This window comes from Suillus plorans (assembly GCF_016647745.1).
Source record: "Suillus plorans strain S12 chromosome Unknown HD556scaffold_104, whole genome shotgun sequence".
Classification (NCBI taxonomy): domain Eukaryota; kingdom Fungi; phylum Basidiomycota; class Agaricomycetes; order Boletales; family Suillaceae; genus Suillus; species Suillus plorans.
The window spans coordinates 32,021-55,576 of NW_024537488.1; the positions used below are offsets into that span (position 1 = coordinate 32,021).

At 49.1% G+C, this 23,556-nt stretch overlaps 7 protein-coding genes across 7 annotated transcripts; 1 reads left to right on the forward strand and 6 right to left on the reverse strand.

The window, feature by feature from the left end:
• Positions 1–2: 2 nt before the first annotated feature.
• On the reverse strand, positions 3–1,340 carry HD556DRAFT_93019 (uncharacterized protein). Its single transcript, XM_041312060.1, has 4 exons — positions 1,329–1,340; positions 441–940; positions 316–384; positions 3–257 (listed from the first exon to the last, which is right to left on the reverse strand). Exons 2-3 carry the CDS (start codon positions 842–844, stop codon positions 375–377), a joined length of 414 nt encoding a protein of 137 aa, XP_041153220.1. The 5' UTR covers positions 845–940; positions 1,329–1,340; the 3' UTR covers positions 3–257; positions 316–374.
• A 5,390-nt stretch (positions 1,341–6,730) lies between these two features.
• HD556DRAFT_1539905 (uncharacterized protein) lies at positions 6,731–7,473 on the reverse strand (the record flags this gene model as incomplete). The annotated part of the gene is made up of 3 exons (XM_041309730.1): positions 6,731–7,077; positions 7,135–7,379; positions 7,428–7,473. 3 exons carry the CDS (start codon positions 7,471–7,473, stop codon positions 6,901–6,903), a joined length of 468 nt encoding a protein of 155 aa, XP_041153221.1. The 3' UTR covers positions 6,731–6,900.
• Positions 7,474–10,136: 2,663 nt separating this feature from the next.
• On the reverse strand, positions 10,137–10,454 carry HD556DRAFT_1420220 (uncharacterized protein; the record flags this gene model as incomplete). Its single annotated transcript, XM_041304456.1, has 3 exons — positions 10,137–10,167; positions 10,205–10,302; positions 10,402–10,454. Coding segments are annotated over 3 exons (177 nt in total), but the record flags the coding sequence as incomplete, so codon positions are not given.
• A 5,024-nt stretch (positions 10,455–15,478) lies between these two features.
• On the reverse strand, positions 15,479–16,213 carry HD556DRAFT_1314010 (uncharacterized protein; the record flags this gene model as incomplete). Its single annotated transcript, XM_041300874.1, has 4 exons — positions 15,479–15,641; positions 15,858–15,874; positions 15,942–15,961; positions 16,072–16,213. 4 exons carry the CDS (start codon positions 16,211–16,213, stop codon positions 15,479–15,481), a joined length of 342 nt encoding a protein of 113 aa, XP_041153223.1.
• Positions 16,214–16,535: 322 nt separating this feature from the next.
• HD556DRAFT_1314011 (proline-specific peptidase) lies at positions 16,536–17,495 on the forward strand (the record flags this gene model as incomplete). Its single annotated transcript, XM_041300875.1, has 2 exons — positions 16,536–17,185; positions 17,243–17,495. The coding sequence occupies 2 exons, from the start codon at positions 16,536–16,538 to the stop codon at positions 17,493–17,495; spliced, it is 903 nt and encodes a 300-aa protein (XP_041153224.1).
• Positions 17,496–18,315: 820 nt separating this feature from the next.
• On the reverse strand, positions 18,316–19,822 carry HD556DRAFT_94795 (squalene epoxidase-domain-containing protein). The gene is made up of 2 exons (XM_041312095.1): positions 19,800–19,822; positions 18,316–19,734 (listed from the first exon to the last, which is right to left on the reverse strand). The coding sequence occupies exon 2, from the start codon at positions 19,660–19,662 to the stop codon at positions 18,424–18,426; it is 1,239 nt and encodes a 412-aa protein (XP_041153225.1). The 5' UTR covers positions 19,663–19,734; positions 19,800–19,822; the 3' UTR covers positions 18,316–18,423.
• A 2,035-nt stretch (positions 19,823–21,857) lies between these two features.
• Positions 21,858–23,541, reverse strand: HD556DRAFT_1420251 (acyl-CoA N-acyltransferase). The gene is made up of 5 exons (XM_041304457.1): positions 23,507–23,541; positions 22,440–23,381; positions 22,293–22,392; positions 22,096–22,232; positions 21,858–22,041 (listed from the first exon to the last, which is right to left on the reverse strand). Exons 2-5 carry the CDS (start codon positions 23,379–23,381, stop codon positions 21,964–21,966), a joined length of 1,257 nt encoding a protein of 418 aa, XP_041153226.1. The 5' UTR covers positions 23,507–23,541; the 3' UTR covers positions 21,858–21,963.
• Positions 23,542–23,556: the final 15 nt, after the last annotated feature.

Consider the following 23,556-nt stretch of genomic DNA (forward strand, 5'->3'; position numbering starts at 1 on the left):
CCATAGGCTCCATCATTAGTCAGTGGGGTAGATCTGAGCGGCGTTGTCGCAGGTAGCATCATCATTAGGTTGAGGCCACTTTGCCAAGTTTTGCCGATGCGCCAGCACGTCCTTATGTCTTTGTATGTGCGGGGTTGAGCCGCTTCATCACACACACTTGGATCGAGATTGATGGTGATGAGATCAGGAATACCGAAGCACCTGTGACACAGGGCGTTTCCGTTTTCGCTACGAATAAGCAGCAACATTGCAGTCTCCTGTTCAGTGCATCGTTCAGTCGGACAACCATAAATTCAGGATCGGTGCTCAATATACTTAGGAAGGCAATCATAGAATTAAATGGTACACTCAATTTTGCAGCAATAAACTCATTGTTACGTGGAACTGGAGAGATTGATGTTAGCAACCGCGAGGACAGATGGTAAAGATTAAAAACTCACGCGTCTCGGCAACTCGACCAGCGCATGCCATGTGCCATGGAGCTCAAATCAAGCTCAACGCCTCCTCTCGGAATCACCATTGCAGTGTCGGGAGAATAAAACAAGCGTCGGGAAGCGGCCCCGGGAGGTACCCAGAAAAGGAGCTCATATTTGGGTCCCATGATCCATCCATCGGGCTGGAGCAAGAAAGGGGATGAATTAGAATGATGATCAGAGGTGGGTTCGAGCAAGTCAGCAGAGTTGGGCAAGGCGTGTTTCACACAGGGAGAGAAGGAAATGGGGGGATGGTCATAAGTGTTGATTGGGGTGATACGACTTTCTTGAGTAAGAGATGCGGCACTTCCATGCGGTGGAGATGCAGAGGGATCTGACTCTGTGGACTCGGGGGATGGCGGCACTTTCATAAGCCACACGGTGTTATCGTCCGAACCAGATGCGATGCGAGTACCATCCGATGAGAACGAGACTGACCGAACTATGCCAGTGTGCCCGTTCAAGGGCTCACCGAATGGCTGTCCCGTCACTGCATTCCACAGCCGCGCGGTGTTATCGAATGAACCAGACGCGATGCGAGTACCATCCGGTGAGAATGAGACTGAGTAAACCGGGCCAGTGTGCCCCTTCAAGGGCTCACCCAACGGCTGTCCCGACGCTGCATTCCACAGCCGCACGGTTTTATCCTGCGAACTAGACGCGATGCGAGTACCATCCGATGAGAACGAGACTGAGTAAACCGCACCAGTGTGCCCGTTCAAGGGCTCACGCAACGGCTGTCCTGTCGCTGCATTCCACAGCCGCACGGTGTTATCCTCCGAACCAGACGCGATGCGAGTACCATCCGGTGAGAACGAGACTGAGTAAACCCGGCCAGTGTGCTCGTTCAAGGGCTCACCCAATGGCTGTCCCGTCGCTGCATTCCACAGCCGCAAGGTGTTATCGAATGAACCAGACGCGATGCGAGTACCATCCGGTGAGAATGAGACTGAATAAACCGCGCCAGTGTGCCCGTTCAAGGGCTCACCCAATGGCTGTCCCGTCGCTGCATTCCACAGCCGCACGGTTTTATCCTGCGAACCAGACGCGATGCGAGTACCATCCGATGAGAACGAGACTGAGTAAACCCGGCCAGTGTGCCCGTTCAAGGGCTCACCGAATGGCTGTCCCGTCGCTGCATTCCACAGCCGCACGGTGTTATCCCATGAACCAGACACGATGCGAGTACCATCCGGTGAGAATGAGACTGAGTAAACCGCGCCAGTGTGCCCCTTCAAGGGCTCACCCAATGGCTGTCCTGTCGCTGCATTCCACAGCCGCACGGTCTTATCGAATGAACCAGACGCGATGCGAGTACCATCCGGTGAGAACGAGACTGACAAAACCACGCCAGTGTGCCCCGTGATTATGGCCTGAACAACCGTCCAGTTCAAATCGCGGCCGGATACCACACGAAGGGTATTCGGAAACCTGGGTGTGAATTTGGTAGGCATCGTAGAGTTGACGGGTGAGAATGGGAGGGCTGATAAATACAGATGGGGTGTGCTGTGCAAAATCATGCCACCAAACACTTGCATGAATCTTTGTACATCCATCGTGGCGGACCGCAAATCTTCGCATCCAGAATGGTCCTGTATATATGTATGAGCCGTTCGTCCGACCCTGCCTCACAGGCATGTGCTCACCTTCAGCCACTTCGCAAGGAGTGGAAGCACAGAAATTGCACCGCTGATTGCATCGAGAAGTCCGAGTGCTTCGATCCAAAACATCAGTCGCTCGTCGTCGAAGAGTGATCTTATTTCCTTTGTGAGCTCGTCGTCGAAGTCCGTTGTCTGAACATGCGTAGCCCAATATCGACAGGAATAGGACAAATGTGGGGAAATGGATGTTTTGACTCGTTCGGGCAGCTCCGTGTCTTGGGAATTAGGGAGGTAAGATGACTTCAAACCACAGATGTTGAAGCAAAGGCCATGTTCCATCGCTCGTAGCGACGCAAATGCAAGGTCGCGCTGTACCTTGGACACTTCGACGAAAAAGGCTCCGCTGGATGACCTGTCTGTCAGGAAGTCGTGGAAAGATGCGTGAAGGGGTCGGATGGGAGTACACGAGTTGGTGGTGCCGCTGAGGAGAGATCCCATATGCTTAATAATGTTCATGTTGTCATGCTTGCTTCGGTCTGGAAAGTATTTCCGCATGATATTAAGGGAATTGAAAGGGAGTGGCTCAGCTGTGCCGAGTATTTGTCCCATCACGGAGCGAAACCCTGCTAATGCTTTCTCATACTGCTCGTCATCGTCGTATCGATCTCTTTTCATAATTTCTTTCAAAATGACCAGATACATCTCGTATAGCAGGTTTTTCTGCTTTCCGGCACTGCGGTTTACGAGGGCATCGAAGCGATCCATGTGGCATACACCTAGAGGGGGATTTTTGATGTATTCGCAGGCGAGACGCGCCCACTCGAAAAGTCCATCGGCTTTCCCAGCGAGATCTGCGAACTCTTTGTCCTGAAATTCTGATAGCTCTTTCAGCTCCTCAGATACGAACGCCTGAATGTCGGACTTCGCGACTTCTGGTGAAATATCGTCCATGGACAACCGTAGAATATGTCCAGCGCCTTTAAACCCCTCTTCGATATCGAGAAGCGGGCGAGAGGTGACGAGAATCCGAAAGTTGGAAGGGAGTTCGGTGATTTGGGGAACTTTTTTGTTCTGAAGTTTACCGGCAAGTATGCGGAGAAGGTCCTGCCGCGTCTCTATTCCCCCGCTCTCATCCAGCGCATCGATCACGATCAAGACAGGCCCCACGCTTGACGCAGGGAACTTCTTCAGCGGTCCCATGAGAAGCTCGCGCCACTGCTGGATAATGTCCGTAGTGTTCTTGAGCGAGGTGGCATTCTCGACCGCATCCGCTAACGCTCGTCTCATCCCTGGATCACAATCAGCAAGATCACGCGCGATGGTGGAGAAAATCTTTTCATGACGACGATCTCCTTCTCTGTGCCGGTCAAAACAAAAACATGAACCGAGGCCTCCCGTTTCCTTGAACCAGTTGGCGATCGTGTGCGCGATGGCTGATTTGCCCTTGCCTGCAGGACCGGATATCCACATTACGCGTGGAACAGACTCTTCGCTGTTGTTGATCCACTTGGTGATTTGGGAGAGGATGTCCGTGCGAGTGCCTGACAGACATTGCTTCCCAGTAACTACCCCTGCGCCCCCTGCATAAACCATTCCGCTGAGATCGAGTGTTTCACCTGTAAGGCTATGAATCAATGCAAAGACAAAAGCATGTCAAACCCCTTACCCGTACGTTGGACGAAGACGGCCACGTCCCGATCAACTCGGTCCCGGAATTGCTGCATAAGGTCGTCCAAAGTGTCATTGTACTGTTTGATGGTATCGTCAGTTTCTGACAGAACGTTTTTCCCGATTCTCTTCCCTATGATAATAGTGTAAGATTCATGGACGAAGTGCGATAGCTTGGTGACGTACAAAAGCTCTTTGTTTCCGAGTAGTCCCTGATAAAACGGGCACACTCTTGAGTCTGCTGAACGATTTTTCTAACGATACCGCGCATCGATTCGATCTTGCCAAGATTGTCATCTAAAGTCATGAAGCGATAAACTTCAGCCAATTTCTTGAGAAGACTATATATCGATTTGTCGCGTTCCGCTTGAGCGATTATAATCTACAGAGAGTTATGACTTGTGAGCAGGAGACTGCACTCCAGGAGAAATGAAACATACTTTGGATGCAGCAGACAGCACGCCCAGCGCCATCTTTGCGTAAGGATGTACCTATACAACTTGATCAGTTCGCTTCCAATGGACAAGAATAACTCATACATCCGCGATCTTGTCAAGGACATCATCAATTATCTTTAGGGGTTGGAGATACGTCGTCTCAAAATTATCCGCGGCATCGAGACTCGCTGGGGCATTGTCGGCGGCGGATGCCACAGAAGTCGCATGTTTCCCGAGTAATCCCATGCTTTGTGCACTATCGCAGGCACCCTGAAGTTCAGCGTCGACTAATTGAGTATCAGGACCTTCCTCCTCGCCAGAAGGAGCAGCCTGAACCATCGCCGAAATTAGAGAAGAAAATCTAAGTACTTGACGAAAATACCTGTGAAGCAGGCTCTCCAGGCAGCCCTTGGTTCACGGAGTCGCTGGGAATGTGAGATGTGGCGAGATGCTTGTTGTCGTTGAAAGAATAGAGGCACCTCTAAGAAAACCAAAGGACTAGGATGGCAAATTCGAGCGCTTACCTCGTTTTTCTGACTTGATGAAGCCCCTTCCATTTCGACGTTCTGGACCACAGTGGTTGAAGCATCTTGAAGGTCTATGTTCTGGTTCGCAGGAATGCGGTTGCCGGAAAACTTGAAGGGTTTCTGCACAATATCAGCTATATTCCGAATCAGGAAACCTAGCAGCTACTCACAAGAAGTCTCTTGGTGACGCCTTTTGCAAATTTCCGAATAGTCTGCTTGACTCCACTGCGGGGTCGGCTCTGGACGAAGAAAGCGTCAGAAGCAGCGATGAATTCCATGAGCGCTCATCCACATTGAGTAAGCCCTTGAGACTACATACCGAGTTTTCACGAACGGGTGCCTCGCAGGTTTCTGCAGGAGGATCTGGTGTATGGTCTTCACTCATCACGAGTAGTCGATTACTGTAAGCGAAGTGATGGTGTAAGAAGTAGGTGGGAGAAAAGAGAAAACGTCTGGTATGGGCCGAATCGGTGTTCTGCTGGTCAGTGCACGTTTATTAAAGTTAGCGTACGTTCAGCTGTGAACTTTCCCATGGATGCAAGTGAACTGAACGCGTTCAGTTCCAGAAGTCCTGCCTGGGTATTAGATACACCTGAGGCTCCCACGTTGTTAGGCCTGTTAGACATACCACTGTGTCGGTGTGTCGGGTCTAAGTCGAGGGGCTTCCAGCAATTCCCTGCCAGTACGAACAAATGTGAATATCTATGTGCCTTTGCAATTGCAAGCTTACCTGGCAATAACCAATAACCTGACACATCCGGACATAGTGCCGATGAAGTTCCTGATCTATTCATAGATGCCGGCGGCTAGGAAAGTCCCGTGCTTATGTCAGATACTCCTGGGAGCTCATAGTGGGGATGGGCAACGCCTGCAAAGGTGGTAGAATATATGCCGAGGCTGGTGAACTTGACGAAGCCTTCATGGAATATGCAAAGTCTGCGACGATAATTCTTGAGAAGCTTCCGATGCACAAGGAGTACTGCGCTTTACTGTCACCACAATCTTGGTTTTGTGAGTAACTCGTGCCTGCTGTGTTTCTCGTTTCTTCCTATCATGAAATGTGTACTTTATCAAAGTACGATACACTCTTCATCGATCCCTCGTAAAGTTGATCTCGGTGCGACTCTGTCTAACTCTCCTTTCAGAACGTTCAACAAATTCCTCTTGGTCTCAAACCAATCATCGTCGACCGCTATGACTCAAGATGGAGAATGCAAAACATTGAATATAGCAGGCCGTCGTCATCAACCGGTCCCCCAGAGGGGAGCAGGCACACCGTAGCAGAGATAAAACACACACGATGAGAGCTATCTAACCTAGCGACAATGTATGTGTGTTCTGGTGGCAACCTGTCAAGGATATTAACAGCATTAGTGAATGTTTGATATTACCAGCTTTGAGCGCCAACGAACGCCAATCATGCCGAAATGAGCGTCTCGCCCACCAGACAGTTGAACGTTAGGTTCTATTCTGTGGGATCGGAGCCTGCACTGGCTTGTGAACTTCTCACAATGAATACTGACAGAAGATCACGCGCTCATCCTCATACTTCGGAAGACAACACAGACGGTTCTACCTTCAATATGCTTGTTCTCTTGGACCTCGTTCCACTTCTCCCAGAACCATCAGCCACATATGCAGCAAGCTTTGGCGCCAGATAAGAGCATGCTTTTGTGTCAAAATTGACGTTAACGTAGTGACTACGCAAGTCCGAGTCACATACTTCCGGTCACCATTTCTCCCTCGCATCCTCCAGTCGCTGATCTAGTATTCCAGCGCGCTATTGACGTCTGACTATTTTTTTTTCAAAGGTCAGACACGCTAGGGCAGATTCTCGATGTGAATGGGAGTGCTGACACGAGGTGTTGTATAGAATGATGCCGCTGAAGACTTGAACCGCTGTACGTCCTGCCACTGTACAGTTTGTACAGTCAACAAGAGATGTTTGAATGCGGAATGGCTCTGGTTGGACACGCGCACAATAACTCACATTCAGCAACTGATACGCAAGTCAAGCTTTACAGATGCAGGATGGAAGGTTCATATTGGTTGCGGAGGAAAATCTCTCTAAATAATCTAAAGGATGTACCGATTAATCAATCACCTATCAATAAAATGCTGCTTCAAGTCAATACAGATATCATAACAAGATCGACGATATAACCGAAGTATTCGAGAGACATTCAAGAACCTACTAGCAGCAGACACAGGACTTTCCGCCTCCATGTTCGCCAGGGTCTGTATGTACTGCTACTGCTTGTTGGTGTGGTTGCTGCTGCTGCTGCGTGTCAGGGTCCGGTTCGGCAGTATCGAGATATTCATCAGGTACAATGTCTGGGTCTGGGCCAGGAGCACCCGCAGCAACATGACGCTGTAGATCTACGCATCAGAAAACCAGGATACGCTGATAAGAATCGACTTGACCCACCTCTTTAGCCTTCGTGAATGGAACATCAACAACGGGGGGCGTTGCATGATGGGGTGACCGGGAGAATAGGTGTCGTAAATGAGTTTTGATGGTGGTGAGGTGGTGGGTGGTGAGGTGGTGGGTGGTGCAGGTGCAGGTGCAGGTGCAGGTGCTAGAGCTTCCTGAGGCCTCCTCGTCATAGTGAGCCTGAATCTTTTGAGACGCCCAGGGCGTTGTTGAAGTCTTGGCCTGGAAATCTGAGAATGCTGTGATGAATTATGAGCGAGAGAACAGAAGAATACACTCGTGCACACACTTGATGCGTTCCATAGAAGAAATTAGGATCTGCATCGTAGCCATCGTGATCTTGGCCGGGGATCTCTGCCTGCATAATAATAGTCAGTATCGAAAAGAGGTAAGGAAAGAGGTACATACACCAAGAATACGGTCGTTGTCCGCAGCAACCGTGCTGCATTTCTCCTTGAACTCTGATTGACATGCGGGTGAGCATAATAGTCGTGGGTGACACGACAGAAGACTTGCCGTTGGACCAATCAAGACAGCTGGCCTTCGCGATGTCGTCGATGGCGTCCATCATGTATTTGTGTGATTCGAGGGCTTCGTCGAGTTTACCTGCCGAAAGGAATGCCTGGCACCGTTTCTGGTGTGCAGTGAGCAACAAGAACTCGATATCCCAGCCGAAGAGCTGGACAAAGCAGTAGGTTATGACGAGCATTATGTATGCATCATGTCGACGCACCACGGTCAAGTCCTGGTATAGGAAATGAATGTATTTCGACGAGAAAGCGTCTGAGTTAACAGCGGCAGTGAAGTGATCAGCGGCTTCGTCGTGATGCGCGCTATCGAAAGCTCTGATTCCGAGCTGAACATGTAGATATGTCTATTGTGTGAGTCGAAAAGATCAGGATTGATGATCGAGTGTGTCCACATGATGCTCACTTCCACGACACGACGCGCGAGAGGATCGACATTGGGACAAGCGGCAGCCAGGTCTTTGATGAGCAGCATTGCTTCCTCGTGTTGGTCTGCGCTGAAGAGTACGATAGCCTGGAATACAAGATGAGGCAGAGAGCATGTGAGACGAATTGAATGTACCTTGATCAAGAGAAGAAATTGGTTGGTTTCTGAATCTTGGTTGGTGAACATGGATGCAACGTCGAATGCTATCCTTGCTTCCCGGACGTGGCCTTTTCCGCAGAGGGCGATGCCTTTAGAGATAAAGCCTATCAATGATGGCCGAATGTTGATGGACTACGTTACGGGTAAAAGTTAGCCTTTCGTAAAAGGGTCATGATAGGTCAGTCCATCTCACCTCGATTGCATCATCAAGAGCATGGTCCCAGTCTTGCTTCCGGGCCATGACGAACGAACGATTGGCATATGAAATAACGTTGTCGGCGTTGGTGTGGATCTCTTGAGTGAGGAGCGCTTCGGCGATAAACAAGTCCCCAGTTAAACATGCATCGCGGGCTGTTGTGATGTCAAGGATCTGCACGAAGGATGCTCGAATTGCGTAATGACAGTCAGAAATGGAAACTCGCCTTTGAATGGTGATGAGCGTCCTTTGGTATTGCCCACTCTGAGATCTTGCTATCAGAACCTCCGCTGAGGATGTGCTTGCCGTCCACAGAGAACGTGACACATTTCGTGGGAGATGAATGCTGGAAGACGGCGATGGTTCGTTGATCTGAGAGCCGCCAGAGACGGACATGCTTGTCATAAGATGCAGAAGCAACGAGGGTGCCAATGGGATGAATGGCAATGGCGTAGATAGTCTTAGTGTGGCCTTCCCATTGATGACCGACCTGCAGCCAGGTTGATGTGTCCCACTCAAATATGTGATTTGTGTGTCCTGAAAGAAGGCGTGTGCCATCGGGCGTCCACACGAGTGACGCGTTCCATGATTCGTGACCTGTCAAAGATGCGACGCGTTCCCTTGTGCCTGAATCATAAATTTGGATATTCTGGTCTGTTGCGATGGCAAGAAGTTCACCAGAAGGCGAATATCGAACGCAGAGGACATCGATGCCACACTCGATTGGATCTCCTTGCATCTGCCACGTTTTGGTACTCCAAAACTTGACCGTCTCGTCCCATGAACCAGTGGCCAGCACCATTCCATCCGGTGAAAAATCCACCGAGCTGATCTGTCTGGAGTGGGCTTTGCTGGGTTGGGTGATGGATTCGCCAGTTTCTCCGTGCCAGGCGATGACTTCTCCACCATCATCACCACTTGCTATTATTTGACCATTTCGTGACACCGCCAATGCATACACCCAATTGCTATGCCCTTCCATCTTCTTCAACACAACACCTGTCTCCAAGTCCCAAAGACGAAGTGTCTTGTCGTCCGAACTCGTAATCATTCGTCGTTTATCGGGGAACACTGCGACTGCCCTTACGGAGTCCTCATGATCTTCAAAAGTTCGAATGGGTGTGGTGCTTGGAATGAGCCGCGACATTTTACTGGAGGTTGATGGTGTCAAGCACGGCCGAGGAATTGTGGGCGTCTTTCTCTTAGTTACAGAAGTGCGCGTATTGTGCGTTTTTATGTTGCTTCACCACGCTAACCATCCTCGTTTCCATAGACGCCCAAGACACGAGGCAGTTCGCCATCACCGCCTGCCCCCAACCAGTCATAACCGGCTGCACTGATTACATGCGTCTGACATTTGTCTTCACAGTTTCCAGCCCTACCGAGATATCAAGCGAGTATCACACCTCTCCAATAAACTTTCAAGCTCAAGTCTTATGTCTCATGACCGCTCACCTTACCGCTCGATGTAGACCAGTATAAAGTATCTGCATGTCTTCCTGCATCTTGATTATTGATCCCCGTCAGGAAGTGAACATTTCCAGTACTGTGCATCAAGAAGATTAACCTTGCTTTCGCCTGCAGTGAATTCGAGCCGGAGAACGACCATCATGCGCATCATAAATGAAAAAAAAATGTAGTGAACGATTTGTGAAGCGCAAAGTAGTCTCGATTCTATCATTCCCATCAGTATCAGTGGTCGTCCGCGCCCGGCCACCCTATCTAATGAGCCGTGTCGCTCCGTCATGTCACGACTGTACCTGCGACTAGCTAGTGTGGACATCGTGCAACCACGAGTGCCAACAAAGCCAGCTCCATTCGACTGAATGATAGCATCGATGAACACCGGACGCCTGGTAACAGCCACAACTTGAGTTGGAATGAAAACATGACGTCTAATGGGCTCACCATTCTCCATAGATCTCCTCTGTCCGTTCCGCTGCATAATCTACCCACGTCCGCGCCAACGCCCCAACATCTGACCACCATTCCGGGTCCCTTTCGTCGCTCGTCGTAATAACACGTGTAGCATTAATTTCTTTTCGTGTGCTCTTGCACCTCGACATCCTGCGCGCAATGACAGACAATGGGGCGAAGCACTGATCCACAGGAAACTCCTCGCATTGCTGGTTGAAGTCGCCATGCCGATGATATGGATCGATATATACTATCAAAAGTTAGATTTGTAGAGCAACCTATGTCCGAAACTTTCACTCACGGGAGGTGTTGGTTCATTCATGGCGCGTCGGGCATGCGCATCGGCAATCTTTCCATGCTTGCAGTCCATCGCATGTGTTGGCCTACAAATCTCCATGCGGGAGAATACAGTCTCGTGTGTGATGAGCGCTTATATAGTGAAGAAAATTGAAGCATAATATGTGATCGTACGGAGGAAGAGGAATCCTCGTGCTGAGGAGACGTCGTGGTTCAGAAATCTCGATGCGCTGTTGAACGATTTCCCAGACAGTCCAACAACCAACATCATCGAGAACCCGACTTTCTGGATCCTTGACTTCGTGCCATTGAAGCAAGTGGATCCCTATGGCTTGACCGAGTCGAGGGACGTCAAATACTTCCCCGAAAACAAATGGAAGTGCGCTTGGGTCGATATGGTTAGAGAGGAACTTTGGGATTATGGGTATACGTTCTGTTATGAGAGCGAGGTATATCAAATCGCCCTAGTTCTTGTAAGGAACCGGGACGACGTCGGAAGTGGTTCGTTGACTTACTCTTGCATCATGCTGCGCTGGCCTCTCCTGCCCATTACGATCGAGTCTAGGAAGTACTGAGAAATCAAATACTCGAGAGTCCTAGTAACTTTGGCAGAAATAAGCTCGATGCAAATCGATAGCTACAATACATGACGACCACATACCTTGTGATATAGATCGCTCTCAATACACTTGTCTTGGATCTGGTGTATAACGTCATGGACGTCTTTTCGGATGAGTTCATGATCATTTTGCTAGGACGTATTTGAATATTTGTAAAACCATTCACAACAAACAATAATCACTCACCCAAATCATCTAAATTATCAAGACCTGGAGCAATTAGCGTAGAATCGATAGGGATTCCTGAGAACATAAGATCAACATGTTTTTGCAGGCTGAGTCAAGCGATGATGGGAACCTAACGATGCTTCAACTAGTCCTTGTCTTGCACCGGTTTACAGCGCCCAGTAATGGGCGTGAAATGTGCTTTCATCTCGACCAGATGCATAAAGGAATATCATCTTCGCTCTACGCCACCATAACCACCTGATTTTCACGTGCGGATAAAATGAGGACATGGACGCAACGGACTCCGAGTGTTCGAATGCGCCAAACGTTCATTTTGATGGGTAACCTTGCCTACTGTCACAGTGCTTTGCTGCATTTTCACTCGTTGCGAATGCGAGAGAAAAGTCAGAGCTAAGAGGGTGAGTGATGCAGAAGGAAGATGAAACAACACTAGAGATCAGCACATGAAGGATAATATGGGCACGGAGTACCTGGCTGCAGGGACTGCTTGAATGCCAGGCGTAGTGTGATTATGGGAGTCCTGTCAACGTTTAAGTTAGCTGCGAGTTATGATTATTGATCAGTACTTTCACTAGTGTCACATAGCCAATTCCGCTCGAATAATTACATTGACTTTCGTCACATAGCACGCGAATTAAGAAAGAAATTGCCCAGAGTAGATTTCAAGGTACGACTTAACGATGAACCGAAGATGGCGAAAATTATGGAGATACTGCTTCGAGTCAGTAAAGATATCATAACAAGTTCGACGATATGACTGAAGTATTCGAGAGACATGCAAAAACGCGCTAGCAGCAGACACAGGACTTTCCGCCTCCATGTTCGCCAGGGTCTGTATGTACTGCTACTGCTTGCTGGTGTTGTTGCTGTTGCGTGTCAGGGTCCGGTTCAGTAGTATCGAAATATTCATCAGGTACGATGTCCGGGTCTGGGCCAGGAGCACCCGCAGCAACATGACGCTGTAGATCTACGCATTAGAAAACCAGGATACGCTGATAAGAATCGACCTGGCCCACCTCTTTAGCCTTCGTGAATGGAACATCAACAACGGGGGGCGTTGCATGATGGGGTGACCGGGAGAATAGGTGTTGTAAATGAGTTTTGATGGTGATGGTGACAGCGACTGGTGGTGAGGTGGTGGGTGGTGTAGGGGCAGGGGCTTCCTGAGGCCTCCTCGTCATAGCGAGTCTGACTCTTTTGAGGCGCCCAGGGCGTTGTTGAAGTCTTGGCCTGGAAATCTGAGAATGCTGTGATGAATTATGAGTAAGAGAACAGAAGGATACGCTCTTGCACGCACTTGATGCGTTCTATAGAAGAAATTGGGATCTGCATCATAGCCATCTTGCTCTTGCCCGGGGATCTCTGCCTGCATAATAGTCAGTATCGAAAGAGGTAAGGAAAGAGGCACATACACCAAGAATACGGTCGTTGTCCGCGGCGAGCGTGCTGCATTTCTCCTTGAACTCTGAGTGACGTGCGGGTGAGCATGATAGTCGTGGGTGACACGACGGAAGACTTGCCGTTGGACCAATCGAGACAGCTGGCCTTCGCGATGTCGTCGATGGCGCCCATCATGTATTTGTGTGCTTCGAGGGCTTCGTCGAGTTTTCCTGCCGAAAAGAATGCCTGACACCGTTTCTGGTGTGTAGTTAGCAACAAGGACTTGAGATCCCAGCCGAAGAGCTGGACAAAGCACTAGGTTATGGAAAGCATTATGTATGCATCATCTTGACACACCATAGTCAAGTCCTCGTACATTTGAGGCATGAATTTTGATGAGAAAGCGCCCGAGTTGACAGCGGTGGTGAAGTGATCGGCGGCTTCGTCGTGACGCGCGCCATCGAAAGCTTTGATTCCGAGCTGAACACGTAGATATGTCTATTGTGTAAGTTGAAAAGATCAGGATTGATGATCGAGTGTGGCCACATGATACTTACTTCCACGACACGACGCGCGAGAGGATCGACATTGGGACAAGCGACAGCCAGGTCTTTGATGAGCAGCATTGCTTCCTCGTGTTGATCTGCGTTGAAGAGTGCGATGGCCTGGAATACCAGATGAAGCAAATGGCATGGGAGATGAATTAAATGTACCTTGATCAGGAGAAGAAATTGGTTGGTTTCTGAATCTTGGTTGGTGAACATGGATGCGACGTCGAATGCTATCCTTGCTTCCCGGACGTGACCTTTTCCGCAGAGGGCGATGCCTTTGGAGATGAAGCCTATCAATGACGGCCCAATGTTGATTGACTGTGTCACGGATGAAAGTTAGCCGGGGGACAATGATGGGTGAGTCAATTTCACCTTGATTGCATCATCAAGAGCGTTGTCCCAGTCGTGCTTCCGGGCCATAACGAACGAACGATGGGCATATGAAATAACGTCGTTGGCGTTGGTGTGGATCTCTTGAGTGAGGAGCTCTTCAGTGATAGACAAGTCCCCAGCTAAACATGCATCGCGGGCTGTTGTGATATCAAGGATCTGCACGAAAGATGCTCGAATTGTGTAATGAGAGTCAGAAATGGAAACTCGCCTGTGAATAAACGTTCTTCGGTACTACCCACTCTGAGATCTGATTGTCATAACCTCCGCTGAGGATGTGCTTGCCGTCCACAGAAAACGTGACACATATCGTGGGAGATGAATGCTGGAAGACGGCGATGGTTCGTTGATCTGAGAGCCGCCAGAGACGGACATGCTTGTCATCAGATGCAGAAGCGACGAGGCTGCCAGTGGGATGAATGGCAATGGCGTAGATATAATCAGTGTGGCCTTCCCAGGGATGACCGACCTGCTGCCAGGTTGATGTGTCCCACTCTCGTATGGATCTACCGCCTCCTGAAAGAAGGCGTGTGCCATCGGGCGTCCACGCGAGTGACGTCTTCCATGATAAACTGAAACTTGTCAAAGATGCGACGCGTTCCCTTGTGCCTGGATTATAAATTTGGATATTCTTGTCTGTTGCGATGGCAAGAAGTTCACCAGAAGGCGAATATCGAACGCAGAAGACAGAACTGCCACACTTGATTGGATCTCCTTGCATCTGCCACGTTTTGGTACTCCAAAACTTGACCGTCTCGTCCCATGAACCAGTGGCCAGCACCATTCCATCCGGAGAAAACGCCACCGAGCTGATCTGTCTGGAGTGGGCTTTGATGGGTTGGGTGATGGATTCGCCAGTTTCTCCGTGCCAGGCGATGACTTCTCCACCAAAATCACCACTTGCTATTATTTGACCGTTTCGTGACACCGCCAATGCCTGCACCTCCCTGCTATGCCCTTCCATCTTCTTCAACACAACACCTGTCTCCAAGTCCCAAAGACGAAGTGTCTTGTCGTACGAACCCGTAATCATTCGTCGTTTATCGGGGAACACTGCGACTGCATTTATGTTCTTCTCATGATCTTCAATAGTTCGAATGGGTGTGGTGCTTGGAATGAGCTGTGACATTTCACTGGAGGTTGATGGTTGAGCACGGCCGAGGGATTGTGGGTGTCCTTCTCTAAGTTACAGAAGTGCGTGTATTATGCGTTTTTATGTTGCTTCACCACGCTAACCATCCTCGTCTCCATAGACGCCCAAGACACGAGGCAGTTCGCCATCACCGTCTACTCACAACCAGTCATAACCGACTGCACTGGCTACATGCGTCTGACATTTGTCTTCACAGTTTCAAGCCCTACCGAGATATCAAGCGAGTATCACACCTCTCCAATAAACTTTCAAGCTCAAGTCTTATGTCTCATGACCGCCCACCTTACAGCTCGTTGTAGACTAGTATAAAGTATGATACTGCATGTCTTGGTGCGTTTTTATTGTTGATCCCCGTCAGGAAGGGAACGTTTCCAGTACTGTGCACCAAGAAAATTAACCTTGCTTTCGCTTGCAGTGGATTCGAGCTGGAGAACGACCATCATGCGCACCATAAATAAATAAAATACAAGAATATTGTAGCGAATGATTTGTGAAGCGCAAAGTAGTCTCGATTCTACCATTCCGATCAGCATCAGTGGTCGTCCGCGCCCGGCCACACCCATCTAACGAGCTGAGTCGCTCCGTCATGCCACGACTGTACTCTGCGACTAGCTAGTGTGGACATCGTGAAACCACGAGTGCCAACGAAGCCAGCTCCATTCGACTTAATGATAGCATCGATGAACACCGGATGCCTAAAAAATCATATGGTTCCTTGAAACCTTTACTGCAACCTTCGCGCAGCAGTTATCGAGGCTCTTGATCGCGAACAAGCACTATGATAGGCGCAGCACTATCAATGACTCTCTCTAGCTCCAGCGGCCTACTGTGTTCTACCATCCCGTCGTTGTGGAATAGGAACTTATGGTTTGGGGTAAGGTTTCGATCTGTATCGATCATAGTGCTCTCACCAGTCTTTCTTGTGGCACTGCATATGCACGGCGTCAGCGCTTCAGACTTCAAAGCTTCAGTGTCGTTCCAGTGGCAAGGCCTACCTCTGGTGAGCAATACAATACTGAAAGCGATTGTGTCACACTCGATGAACTCTCACAACAGTATTTAGATATACGACTACTGACTAAGCTTCGAGCAACATTGTGTCCATTTCGGTTTCACACTGCGTACATTCCAAGCGAATCTTGTTCCGACTCTGCGCTTTGAGGTATCCACTGGTAGCTGCTAGAGCACGGAAAGTATTGTCTTGCTCTAGATCAATCACACATATGATAGCATTTGGAATCGCAGAAGAGTCATTCGTGTCAGTCATGTTTTCGCAAAGGCTGTGGGGAAGCTGTTGAAGATAATTTTGGTGCACTGAACCGTGGTACTGTAATCGACTATCTGCAACGTGAAGCGCCGAAGTAGTCCCTATTATAGACGTCATGGTTCATAACGGGCCGACCTCGGCCTCCGTCTTTCCAGATGCAATATTTGCAATCTAGGCCAATTCCACATGGATGGTCAATTGAAGGGACCCATGATATATCCCGCGTCTCAAGATCTCATGTCTCTCACACAGCTGCTATATTAACGAGCCTCATTTGATAGACTAATGCCTATATTTCCAGATAACGTTGCCTACCCCACTGATGAATAGTACCACGGGCACTGTCGACTTCAAAGTCGGTGACGAGACATACCAAACCTGGTACAACATCGTCGGTGACCTCAAGTCAGGCAAACGGCCACTCGTCACGCTCCATGGAGGTCCCGGGATGTCTCACATCTACATGATATCGCACACCGAGATTTATTCTCTATACGGCATCCCAGTCATCTTCTACGATCAACTCGGCATCGGAAAATCCACCCATCTTCGTGACAAACCCGCCGAATTCTGGACCCCAGAACTATTCATGGACGAACTCGACAACCTTCTCGTGCAGCTTGGTGTCGAGAGCGACTTTGACCTTCTGGGGCACTCGTGGGGAGGGATGCTGGCTGCTGACTACGTCGCCCAGCGCCAACCTCCTGGCCTTCATCGTCTAGTCATATCCAGCTCTCCACCCTCGGAGCAACTGTGGGACGAGAGTATGCTGGGATATCTGGAAGCGTTTCCGGCAGAGTTTAAGGAGATGGTGTTGAAGCATGAGAGAGAAGGCACCGTCTCATCTGCGGAGTATCAAGCAGCCATCCAAGTTTTCATGAACAAGCACACATGCCAGACGATGCCCTGGCCCGAAGAGCTGGTTGCTTCGTTTGCTTCCGTAGAAGAAGATCCCACCGTGTCGAATGCCATGTAAGCATCCCAACCACTCGAATTCCGGAGGACTCTGAGCTGACTCCTGAAATTTAGGTCAGGGACCGCACAGTTCCACTCGACTGGTTCATTGAGAACTTGGTCAGTGATCGACCGCCTTCATCGTATTCCATGCCCCACACTCGTCACGAATGGGCCCGAAGAGGGAGCTCAGGACTACGTTATTGCTCCTTTCATTGAGAAAATACCTAAAGTTAAGTGGGTCAGGTTTGCGAAGAGTCATATTGCGTTCTTCGAGGATAGGGATTATTACTTCAAGGCTATCGGTGATTTCTTGAGGGTGGACTGACAGTGTTCGTTTCGTTGGAATTTGACCTTTGGAAGTTTTTACTACTCGTCTCGGGAGTGTTTATAACGAATACATACCAAAATATACTTCGATGCTTGGTGATAAGACCATGATACGGGAAGAGTGGCACCGCACATACCCCTGCCACACCAGGGTTCATTTTCTTTTCGCATTATGACCACGTTGGAGCTCGATCCAATGCTGATGAAACAGCCGTCGGCGGGATGTCGAGAATTAAGCCTTGAAGTGACCTAAAAGTCACTTCACGTCAACGTCGACATCAAATGACACCTATCAATGACGATGTTGACACACATGACTTGCGAGTGTCAACCGTTCTGGCCCTAGATCGGTTGTTAATCGACAGCCTTATGCCAGTTACAAATTCTGTGTTAGACTTGGCAGTGTGCGAGTCAGAAGAATAAACCAATCATAAGCGATGCGGTACATGAGGCATACATAATATTGAAAGTCTTTATTGCGGGCGTCCCGTCAGGTTGCAAACTCATTTCATACATCTATATTGCAAGAAGGATCACATTTCTGCCCACATCACCGGCCCCATCACGACGCCTATAGTCCATATCTATACCATAAAAATCAGTCAACATGTTCCAAAATACTTATTGAATAATCTTACGACGTTCAGCGCTTTAACCAAAAGCAACGGGTATTCATAAAACTGCGGAGCATATTTATTCCCAGGTCTAGGATGGGTGAACAACACCCAGATGGAGTATACCGCTATGGCGATCGAATTGCGCGCCAGCGATGACGGAGATTTCAGGATCCTGGAAATTCCAGAACCAGATCAGCACGATCGACGATTATCGATATATGCATTACTGACCCGGCTGCTAATGACATGGGTTCGTCAGAATACTTGGCACCTTTCCCATAAAACTTGAATGCTCCTTCCTGCATAATGTCAAACGCCTCGCCTACGATCATAAGCCTTCAAGCATTCGACGGCTGATATTGACGTACCATGGGCCGCGAATATCCCAGCCCAGCTCATGCTCATGGTATTGATGGTGGATGCGAGCGGTTTTCTCATGTGGTGCCACTTCTTGAGGACAGCCGAGATTTCATCCCAGTTTTCAAAGCTCTCGACGTGGGCCAGAAGATCAGAGAGGATGACTACGTCATTCAAGGCGACCGTCATTCCACCCGCAGTTAGCGGGTGACGCATATTCAACGAATCTCCCAGTAGAAACACGCCTGCCTTGCTACGTTCTCCCTGCTTTGTGGGCGGAAGATAATAATGTGGTGCTCGTCGCACACGGGACGTTTCTAGAGCAGTGAGAATAGGCGCGCGGATCGACAATGGAAGCTGAGGAACAATGTCGCATAGTATATGCTCCTGCAATATTGATGGTAAGTGGGGGCGATCACGACCGCACAATAAGGCAGAATTACGAACCTTGAGATCTGGCGGCGACTCCTTCAATTCGACCAGCATACGATGCTCATTGTTGGGGAGCTCAAAAAGGATGACTGGTCCAGCGCCTTTCAGTACAAACATAGTGGCATACTGAGGCAGTGGCAGCTTCAGGTCTTTCAAAATCAGACCCGCCAAGTAACCCCTTTGCGAAGGCTCATACGGCATGCTTCCGAGGACGGCAGTTCTGAACTTGGATGAGGAGCCATCCGCGACAATGACGAGGTCAGCAAAATATGACTCTGGCTGACCACCTGCTTTGGAGGCATGAACACCTATTATGCGATGTGTGTCCTCGTTCTCGATGAGATTGATTACTGTAGTCTCGATCACGTCAACATTGGGCGCCCGCCGTGCACGGTCGCGCAAGGCCATGACAAACGCTCCATGCTCAAAAGCTCGCGCGTCATGGCCTTCAGGGAACGAGGCGCAAATGCCCTGCTCCCCTCGCAGAACGTGAAAACCTAACAAAGAAACAGAGCCAAGATCTTCAAGGCATGACTCCAGACCAAGCTGCTTGAGCGCGGTGACGCCTCCAGGCTGGAGCATTTCTGCGACGATACGGTCTGGCTTCGACAAGGAACGCTCAAGTAGAGCTATCCGCAAAGGAGCACGATGCTTATCAGACGTCTGTGTGGCAAGGGCATGGGCAAGAGCTGGGCCTGCTACACCGGCACCGACGATGAGTACGTCGTAAGAAGAGAGCATGGCAGGATGGACAATCATGAGAGGTGAGGCTCACCTGGTATTTATCAGAGAAGAGTCATGTCACATAGATCGTCTCTCTTCAGGTAATATCTGCGCCATGCCAGTGAGTAGGATAGTTCAAAAGTATTCACTGCGGAAAATCTTACGATTCTTACCTGTCGACTGAAGATCATTCGACACAAGTTGGACAGTCTGATATCCGAATACTGTCGATTGTGATATGGCGCTTTCTCTCTTCGGTTGTCATATTTATAGCACATTGGTGCATATAAATCATATCAGAGCGATGCGTTTAAGTTCAGGAAGACCGAGAGTTGCGGAAGCTGTTATTCCCCTAAACCCCTGAGGGCATCCGGGAATTGTTAATACCGAGAGGTAAAACCCAGTAAGGTCTGACTGTGCTGGAAGTAGCTGGGCTAGTTGAGAAACGCTCATTTTAGTGGTTTAGGAAAAAGCACTGATGAGCCTGGATCCTGGATACGAAACGGTTCAATTAGCACATTTACGAAGAAAAGAACCGACGAAGTAACCAGGAACGTGTCGAAAATAGCATCAGAGTGCATCGAGGTTGGGGGAACGGAACTAGGCCTGCGTTACGAGTAGTAGTCTTGTCCCGTCAACCTGGAAATAATCAATAAGAACAGTGATGGAAACGACGACGAACGAACCTACGAAATTGCGTACTTTGTCATTGTAGTTCTTGATTGAGTAAACGGATAAATGTGAACGAGGAAACTGAGCTGCGTACCTTCCACCAGCGCTCTTGGCTTGAAGTCTGAGACTGCCGCAGAAAATGTACTTACTAGGTGTCAGTCTTCCAGTTGCCGGCCCGACAAGAAGACGCAGTTAATGTTGCTGAGCGAGATAAGTACTGACTGGGTGAGAGAACCGTCATCCGATGAAACGCTGGATAAAAACGGCAGGTTGGGGCTTCAAAGCACTCCCACGCTGTTATTTAAAGTTTGTATGTTTTTGCAATTGCGTCGTAACGCTACGTTTGGCCAGGCGCTCTTAATTGAATGTTCCTGACTTCCGGTGCCTACTAACCTGTGCATCGCCATCCCTGTACCTCTATTCACCGAGTCCATGTCACCCACACGCCTACTGGCAGCTGTACCCATAGCCGTCACTTGCACCTACTCAGCTATTGCCAATACACCACATTATTGTTTACTCTGCTCTGCAACTCACTCCTTCGACACTTGCTATCAGTTACTTTCTACTACAAATCTCTCCCAACGCTACCAACTCCTTTTTTGGCCCACAACACTCTTGCTATTGGCACACCCTATAGAAAATCACTGACCACGAACAGGCCAACAAACGCTATCGCAATAAGGAACCGAGTGTGCAGCACCGTGGACTTCCGAGACAGAAGGAGCCTAGGAGAAGAATAGAGTTTTTCAGGCGGCATAGTGACATGGTATGTTAATTTTCGCTATCGTAGATTTATCCTACAACGCCCATCACTCCGGTTTTTCTAGGAACCGAGACCCGCTTTCATCTTCCATTCACTGCCTTCCTTGCTTTCATTCTTCCCATGCTTTGGCGCCTGCCAACGCATGTCCCAGTACCTACCGCTACCTCACGACAGCAAACGCGATCCACCAACACCTCTGCCAGCTATCACGCCTGCAGTTCACGCCCCGTACGATCACCCTCACACCTCTTCATCGCCTTACACCCTTCAACAGTGAACCTCGGCACCGATTTTCGATCATGAATGCATGAAATAGAGCCCCGGTTGAGACCAACCGCTCCCCACAAACACACATCCATTCTCAACGCTCCGCCAGCTTTTGACTTTCCCATTGCTTTCAATGCTCGATCCACTGCCTCCTGCAGGTTCCTACACCTTCCACTGCCTCTCGCAGCTTTTTCATGACCTAGTACACGGAGTCCAGATTTATCTTGGTGAACTAACATATTTAAGGGTCATGAAGTAGGACTACAAATGTATTACAGAGATAATGAAATCATGCAAATTGACAATATATACACTATCGCCGCACAAGGAAAAAACGTATCCTTCTCCTTCAATGAATCCCTTGAAGCGCTTCACAAGTATACGAAGTCCGGACAGCCATCTTGCTAGTTCCGCCTTTTCTCAATACAAGTTGCAGACATCGACATAGTGGAAATGTCCGTATTCGAAATGAGAGTTCAGAAGGCAAGAGGAGCGCGATTTGGGACATTATCACGTAGCCATCATATAACGAATCGAGTGACATTTCATCTCCAAAGAAGAAACATCGTCTATTCAACACTCCAGTTTACGCTATCTACAAGGTATTTCCCCACCAACAAAACGTATCATTGTCACAGCAAGTCCAGCCTGAAGAAACGGTACCTGGGAACGCGGAAGAGTGCAGAGCGTTTATAGGGAAAATCAAAAATCTGAACCTAGACTTCAGCAAACAGTCGCAATAGAATAAGTTACGCTCCACTTACTGTTCTAATATGCATGGCAGAGTCAAATTCCACTTTGATTATGGAGGAATTATCAGCTCTGGGCTCAGTCATCACACTTTCAGTGCGCGGGTCCGCCAAGAAGCAGTAGTGTATCAGAGCACGATGCCATAGACTGGCTGCACGAATATTGTCGGTAGGACCAGGCTTGCATGCGGGAATACGAATACACGACTTACTTCGCACAATACCACGGAATTTATCCTCTCCGACAAGGACGTGGATGCCCCTGTCCCAGTCTCCAGGACCACCAGGAATGTAGGGTGCCACATGATTTTCCTTGCATACCATTTTAGCCTATTTTCAAGAAAGCCCGAGATGCCCACCTTCAGATAGGTGATCTCCGCATATCCCATGGGATTGCCGTTCCAGCTCATCATTACAGGCAGAACACCAGGGTCGTCCATTATTTCCGTCATATATGCTCGGTGTTTCTCCAGCGAGCCGCGTTCTCCCCACCCCTTTTTCACTCGCTCTGAATTATGCCAACGATGAAAGAAGTCTAGATGCTCTGAAGTATTCGATCCGCTGCGGAGATCAAAGTACGTGAATTCTAGAGTCTCCCCTATGGATGGACAAAATCGCCTAAAAAGCATTTCTCCTGGTTCAGGCTTTGGTGGACGAAGGGGGTGCCCGGAAATGACAGTGGGTGTACGGGTGAATGACGGGATGAAGGGAAAAGGTGCAACTGAAAATGATGATGGAGGTAGCCAGCCGCGATTATGGTATCCTTGTGTTCCTGCACCCTGCCAGAACGTGGCTCTGTGCAAGTATATTTCCTCTGTTGAAGCTGTAGGCGCATGTGCTGTACGCCCGAGACCGGATCGAAGTAAATACGAGCGTAGCTCCTCGCTATTATTGATTTTCTGAGACAGGACAACCGGGATGGTCTCTTGATTGTGGTACAGCGTAAAGAGTGCGTACACAGTCGCCCACATATCTTTCACGGATATGTCGTCCTGTAGCGAGCTGACCTGGGAGGAAGAAAGGATCTCGATGACCTGAAAGCTTGGTACATGTGATGCGGTATTTTCGAACTGCGTGCCGACAGCTGAAATGACGAGCTGCGCGGTCCGATCGAGTAAATGATACTCACACACAATCAATCCATCGATGTGAATGAAATTCGTCGGCGATACAGAGTCTGCCTTGGCGGTCATGACCGCACCATCTGGCAAAATGAAGTTGTCCACCTTCTGGTCATCACTAACAAAAATGTCTGTGAGTGCATTTTGTATGGCTAGGAGACGTTGGGCAGCACGAGTCATCGGTTGCGGTTATGAGAGCTCGGCGGGCGAAACCGAGAGCTAAAAAATGTAGTCTCAGTTTATACCTAGAAAATATACTAATAACGAGTTAGTAAAATATGTGGCTAATATGAGAGAATACTCACATCTCAGTCGAGATGTTCGTTCGTCGCCGTGTATCATTTATACTACTGTG

What these genes read in the sequence shown, in the direction of transcription:
- HD556DRAFT_93019 (XM_041312060.1), bottom strand. Translation starts at nt 844, where the DNA reads ATGAAAGTGCCGCCATCCCCCGAGTCCACAGAGTCAGATCCCTCTGCA.
- HD556DRAFT_94795 (XM_041312095.1), bottom strand. Translation starts at nt 19,662, where the DNA reads ATGATTGTCCATCCTGCCATGCTCTCTTCTTACGACGTACTCATCGTC.
- HD556DRAFT_1420251 (XM_041304457.1), bottom strand. Translation starts at nt 23,381, where the DNA reads ATGACTCGTGCTGCCCAACGTCTCCTAGCCATACAAAATGCACTCACA. An exon ending in ATTCCGTGGTATTGTGCGAA is followed by an intron (nt 22,233 to 22,292) that starts GTAAGTCGTGTA and finishes ATATTCGTGCAG; the next exon opens with CCAGTCTATGGCATCGTGCT. An exon ending in CTGCCATGCATATTAGAACA is followed by an intron (nt 22,042 to 22,095) that starts GTAAGTGGAGCG and finishes GTCTAGGTTCAG; the next exon opens with ATTTTTGATTTTCCCTATAA.